Raw genomic sequence first — 6123 nt, 5'->3', positions numbered from 1 at the left:
TGGTTCCACCAAGCCTCTTAGCACCCAACTCTGGCCCTATTAAGTGGCCTAGATGCTCCTGTGCTCCCAGCCTACCCTGTACTTTTAGATCTTCATTCTCTTTCTCCCCAGTGTCATCTGCCAGACATCCTTTTCTGTATCTCTCTCTGCAAGATGAACCCCTAGTCCCTTCTCAAGCTCTCTTTGCATCACCCTCTGTGGCAAGCCCCTCTAACAAGACCCATACCTGTTCATCCATTGCTCTGTCTGAAATAACCCCCACCACACTGTGCTAGGCCAAATTGGGCATGGTCAAAAGGCCCCCAAGGGCCTGACTCAGTATCTCCCCAGTCCCCCACCCCAGCCTGGGTAAGCTATGGTGGGTCCTCAGGTTATTTACTGAACTGAGTCAAATGAAGTTTCCAGGACAGGGTGGGAGGAGCAGAGCCTGTCCTGAAGCAGGAGGATTCACACTATGGAGTGAGGTGAGTGATGCCTCTCTGAGGGGGCCTCTCCTTAAACACTGGCCTTCCTAGCAATTTCTCTCTGCTTTATTTTTCTGAATTTACAAATTTTTCAGTGAAGAGGATACATGCTATCTTATATTGCCCTTCCAATGAAAAACTATAATGTTTCTTAAATTAAAATTAAAAAAATAAAATAAAATTCCTGGCTGAAGTCATCTACTTTCCTGCTGAAAAGGCCCCTTGGATTTGGGAAGGTGGGAACTTTGACTTTCAAAAGGCCATCCTGGGACTTTTGATGGGGCTTTGCTGCCCACTAGTGGCAAATAGACTTATAGATCTGGCACTAAGGACACTCTGGGTAGCCTTTGGAGAGAAAGCATGAAACTGACAGACATACGGGGGAGATGTGAGCACCCTGGGGCCTCCCATTGGGCCAGGGAGTCAAAAGCCCTCTCCCTGCAGGCAGCTGAGCATGATATAACAGTGCCCCAACCTGACTTGTTTCTGGGCCCCAACCCAGGGCTGTGCTGGCCCCAGGCTTGTTCTCGGGTTTGGGATCAAGGGTGAGCCTCAGTTCATCTGTTCTGTAAAGGCAGTGGTGAGACCCCAGAATATTGGAAAAGGCTCACCTACTTTCAATCGTGTCACCTCCAATTGTCTATCCCCTGCTTTGTGGGACTATCTTTGCTGACTTCCCTCCCTCACACCTTCAGATCTTCCTGGGCCAGGTCTGTGTCTGACCTGACCACCACCTCCTGCCTCCTGTAGTCCTCAGTCACTAACACAGGGCCTGGGCTGGGCCTGGGCCTGAGGAGAGAAAGAGAAACTGAAGAAGCGTTGTGGGCTCCCCACCAGATTCCACTTCTGTCATAGGTCATCTCTGTTCTGTGAATGCTTTCAGCCCATTTCAGTCTCTGGATCTTTGCACTATTCCCTCTGTCTAGAGCTCTTTCCTCCCTTATTGTCACACATCTGACACTTTCTTGTCATTCATGTTGAAACCTATGTGTCACTTGCTCAGAAAGCCTTCCCAGACCATTCAATGTAAAGCAACCTCCCCAGATCCCCTCCATCTGTCTGGTTCACTGCCATATCCCTGTGTCCAATATAAGCCCTGATACGTAGGTGCTCAGCCAGAGTTTGCTGAATGTCTGAAGTCCCAGGCACTGAAGGAATATAGTGCCATCCAGCCTGGAGTGAGAATAGTGTGGCTGCAGCACAAACAGAGCTTTGAGAAGGGGCTCTGAATGGGGACAGCCAGGTAAGAACAACATAGCAGACTGCCAGCTACCTCTCCACACCTCAAGTGAGGGGAGCTCCAGCAGCTGGTAAAAGTTAAACCACAGATTCCCAGGGGAAGGAGTCCACTGTGTAGCATTTGCCCATGTTCATAGCATAAATACTCACTGTGACCTGTCTCAAGGTATGGATGGTTTGATAACTGGCTGGCAACTTTTCAAGATTTAACTTGGCTCTGTGAGCCAGTATGAGCTGGTTCCATCCACCTTCGGCTCTGGCCCGCTGAGGACGAGGTGTGGGAGAAGCATGGCAGGACAGGTCACTGGGTCCCTCTCCTCTCCACCAGGGCAGAGGGTAGCAGGGCTAGCACAGGTGGAAGGCAGCTGACCCATTCTCCAGGGAGTGAAGAAGAGGTGGTGAGCAGGGACTCATCCTGGGAACAAGGGAGTGGGGCACAAATGCTTGCCTCAGCTGGGATGAAAACAGGAGCAGCCACCAGGTGTGGGTGGAGAGCAAACGGGCAGGGGAGTAGAAGTGGGAAAGGTAGCCAAGAATCAGGAAGCTTGGGCCCATGCTCTCAGATCCTCCCCCAGGGTCCTGGAGCATCTCACCAGTGGCCTGCCTGCCCCTAGTGGCTCCACCAGAAACTGCAGCAGCTTCTCCAGCTCCTTCCAGGGCCAAGTCCAACACAGAATCTTCCCTGAGCACCCCCAGTGCTGTCGTGGGCCAGGCTGGAGAGAGGCACAATGAGTGAGAGGAAAATTGTTTTCGTGGGAACACAAAATTGTATTAGGAAGAGGAATGTGGAGGGTATATTTCTGCGGTAGTAGATCACTCACGTTTTCTTGTCCCATTCAAGCAGCCAGGCTGTTCCTTACTCATGACCCAAGGGGAGGAGTGGACCAAGGTGGGAAACAGAAAAGAAGAGGACTGGGACCCTAGTATCTGATGTCAGCATCCTAAGCCTTTATGGTACTTGTCAGAGAGAATGGCATTGCTCCTTAGCATGGTGACACAGGAGGGCTCACTCTCCCCTCTCTCCCCCACCATGCCAGCCTGGAGAAAGTGCACCTAGGCAGCATGCAAGAGAGCCAGGGATGGAGGCACTCAGAGCTAAAGGGTCAGTGGGACCTCAGGGGTCAGGTGGCACATGGAAGCCACACTCAGTGATGTCCTAACCTCCACCATTCAGATCAGACTGTGCCACCCTGGGCTACAATGGCTGTCCTTCCAATGGGTCCCCATCTATCCACCTATTTCAGACAAGAACCCTGTCCTAGAATAGTGTGGACAACCCAGAGGTAGGCAGCATTTGAGTTGGTCTCTGTAGCTGGAACTCACCATGCAGAGTCAGGATCAGGGCATTCGAGGTTGAGGTGTCAGTGTGGGTAAAGATTTAGAGGTATAAAAAAAGGTGTGTGGTTCATCCAAGAAGCCACACTGTATCTACTGGCTGGAGCATCAAGGAGGTTGGTAGTTGCAGACATAAGGAAATAGAAGCACCAGGTGGAGGCAGGCCTCTCTTGCTATCCTAAGGGTAAGGACAAGGTCCAGAAGCCCTCTGAGGACTGGAAAATAAAGTATCAGATCAACCTGGTCAGATTTGCATTTTCTAAAACTCCATCTGGCTTCCCAGTAGACCACAGATTGCCAGGGTGTGGGTTCCGGGGCCCATCTGGTGGCAGGGAGGCTTGCTGGGGGTGGGGGCTGGATGGCTGCTCAATCACCAGGCAAGAGAGTTACTAAGACTGAGTCAAATCGAGACACTGGCAACAGAGAAGTTGTTCAGAGAGTGTGGTTTATTTTCTCAGATGCATAGAAACCAGTTTAAAACCTGAGGTGCAAATTAACAAGCCTCCAAGTCCCCCTCTTGAGTCTTGTTTAGAATGAGCAGGACATAGGCTCCTTTGCTAAAATAAATACATTTCACATTGCACAAGGTAATAAATAAAAATACATAAATAAATACATTCAATAGGATAAAAATGAGAGTATAATCACTAAAGGCCAAATGGGGGCAGCACATTTCAGAAATCAGATAATTAACAATTCATCTGACTCCACAGGAGAAAGTGAAATCCCTCCAGTTCTGGACTATGTGAGAGATATCCCAGAATCTTCAGCTGCTTTGCTGTGTTTGATGTCCAAGGCCCCATGGTGAGAAGGCCCAGAGAAGGAGGGGTGTCAGATGGAGAATTCTAGGACTCAGTGTTTCTCCTTGAAATTCAGAAAGTTATCAAGGATTTCCAGATATTTAGTCAGTTTCCTTTGGAAATCAACCCAGTTATCCTCCTCGATATGGATTGGGTCTCCCTGTGAAGAAACCAGGAAAGTGGCATTAGGTTAGAAGGTAGGTGACGGGCTAGAGGTCAGGTCATGGCTAAGAGTACCACCTGCAGGGGCATCTCGAGGGGCAGCTTACCCTGGGTGTGGGAGTGGGCAGGAGTGGCAGGAATTCCTGTGGGAAGAGACCAAAGCGTACAGTCAGGGTCTCACCTGAAAAAGGAGCAGGTCCTGCTACCCCGCTTCCCAGAGGCTGGTCAGGGCCAAAGCAGGGATCCCCAAAGCTCTCAACAGCTTCACCCACCTTAAGATTTTTCCAGATTAGCAGTCCATCTTCATGGAAATTTTCTGCAGCTTTTAAGAATGCATCCAGGTTTGGCCTCAGAAGGGTGTTTTCCTAAGGGGACCAAGAATACGTATGAGGGGAGAAGGTTGGGGTTCAGCCTTCCCATGGCTGAAGTCATCCCCAGTTTTCCAAGACTGCCTTCAGGGACATCCTTGGACAATCCCCTCCTAGCCCCGTTCTTGCCCAGTTGGGTTCCTGAGATAATCTTCAGGGCACAGGTCTACAGGTGAGTGCACACCCCAAAGAAAGCCAACTTTTCTCAGCCCTGACCTCCCCTGGTTCCAGGCAAGCTGCATACAGGGCCTGGGTGGATCTTTCTGCACCTGGGTGGGGGAAGCATTGCTTAAAAGAAGATCTACAAAAGGTGAAGGGCCGACCAAGGGGAATATTTGCAGCTAAGAGGCCAGATAATAGGATTAATGCCTTGACTGGATAAAGGGCTCCTAGAAATTAGGAGGAAAATTGCAGAGACCCCAGCAGGACATGGGTGCAGCCTGTTAACTGTGCATGCCTTAAAGAGGGGGATACAAATGGCCAATAAACTCAGGAGAGATTCAGCCTCTTGTTGGACCCAAGGAGTGCCATGCAAACAAAGGTGAGATAACCATGGAAGCCAACTGGAAGTAGGAAAAGTAATTGTAAATGATAATGCGAAGGACCAATCAGCATGAAAAACGACTCAGTGTCTTAAGGAAAAGGAAGGAAGCAGGCATGTTCATGGGGGAAATTTTAGGCTGCCCCACTGAAAAATGATGAACTTAAGGCCTTTGGAATTGTTCACCTAGAGCTGCCTTTTCATTTGTATTTGTTTAAAAAAAGTCATTTTCATGTTATAGATATGGCTGAGGAAATGTATTCAACACTAGTTAGCACCAGACACTGGTCTGGTGACTCTATGCATTTGTCCCACTTAATTCTCACAATGATCCCACTGAGATAGATACTGTTAATCCTATTTACAGATGAAAAATGGAGGCTAGGCAAGATGGTGTGACATGCCTGAGGTCACCCTGGAGGAAGTAGATTGGGATCCAAGTGCACCCAAGTGTGGGCTGAGTGCTTACCCTCAGGATCTCTGTCTCATTTGGGTCCAAGGGGTCCTGTGGGGGCAGAGGAAGAGAGAGTCCATTAGTCCTATTGGCCTGAAGCACCTGCTAGCCCTCCCTACCCTATGCCAACTTTATCCCAGTTACTCACCTGTGAAGGCAAGGGTAACTTGTTTAAGATCTGCATAATTTCATCAATCTTTGCCAAGTATTGGTTCAGCTGGTATGTCAGAAAGGGCCGCCCCTGTGCCTGAGGGGCTTGGAATCCAAGAAGAAGCAGGAGAAGGTACATGATGGGAAGGTTGCTCATGTTCAAGCTGTCAGGGTCTTTTCTGTCTTGTCCTGGTCCTTCGTGGCGTTCTGAAGCATCCAACAGTCTCCCGTCTTTTATGCACTGAGGCAGTGTGCCTACACCCTGGTGGTGTAGGAAGGGGCGGACGTCGGAAGAATCTTTATCTGACATGGAACCCCCATAGCAAACCACAGACTTATTCATCACTTGCTAGTGCTGGAGATCACTGAAACTTGGAAAAAAATTACTCAGAGGGTATCTCCTCATTTTGCCTAGGAGAATAAGATGGGCTGGCCACTGGACAGAGTGGGAACAGGTGAAAGGACCCCTCTGACAGGTGAGGGGCTGCCTGACTCTGAGCTCACTCAAGCCTCCTGCGCAGTGGGACCTGGTCCTACCATCCCCTGGCCAGCTCTGACTGACCCTCTGTTGCCCTCTCTGCCTGGCTCCACCTGGTCCTGTGTGGGTGTC

General features: G+C 49.8%; 1 protein-coding gene across 1 annotated transcript; it reads right to left on the bottom strand.

Moving 5' to 3' along the window:
- Positions 1–3890: 3890 nt before the first annotated feature.
- IL3 (interleukin 3) lies at positions 3891–5670 on the bottom strand. The gene is made up of 5 exons (XM_047076021.1): positions 5512–5670; positions 5379–5414; positions 4273–4365; positions 4108–4143; positions 3891–3998 (listed from the first exon to the last, which is right to left on the bottom strand). The coding sequence occupies exons 1-5, from the start codon at positions 5668–5670 to the stop codon at positions 3891–3893; spliced, it is 432 nt and encodes a 143-aa protein (XP_046931977.1).
- Between the last annotated feature and the right edge of the window lie 453 nt (positions 5671–6123).

Source organism: Lynx rufus, unplaced genomic scaffold (genome assembly GCF_022079265.1).
Source record: "Lynx rufus isolate CCGP_SWC_20201006 ecotype Redwood Valley unplaced genomic scaffold, mLynRuf1.p SCAF_1, whole genome shotgun sequence".
Taxonomy (NCBI): Eukaryota; Metazoa; Chordata; class Mammalia; order Carnivora; family Felidae; genus Lynx; species Lynx rufus.
The sequence above is the reverse complement of the archived record's forward strand: the minus strand, read 5'-3'. Positions and strand labels throughout refer to the sequence as shown.

Bases quoted from the DNA above. Each gene is read 5' to 3' on its own strand.
- IL3 (XM_047076021.1), bottom strand. From the start codon at position 5,670: ATGAGCAACCTTCCCATCATGTACCTTCTCCTGCTTCTTCTTGGATTC. The intron at 5,415-5,511 runs GTGAGTAACTGG...CTGCCCCCACAG, and splicing joins AGTTACCCTTGCCTTCACAG to GACCCCTTGGACCCAAATGA. The intron at 4,144-4,272 runs GTGGGTGAAGCT...CTCTTCCCACAG, and splicing joins TAATCTGGAAAAATCTTAAG to GAATTCCTGCCACTCCTGCC.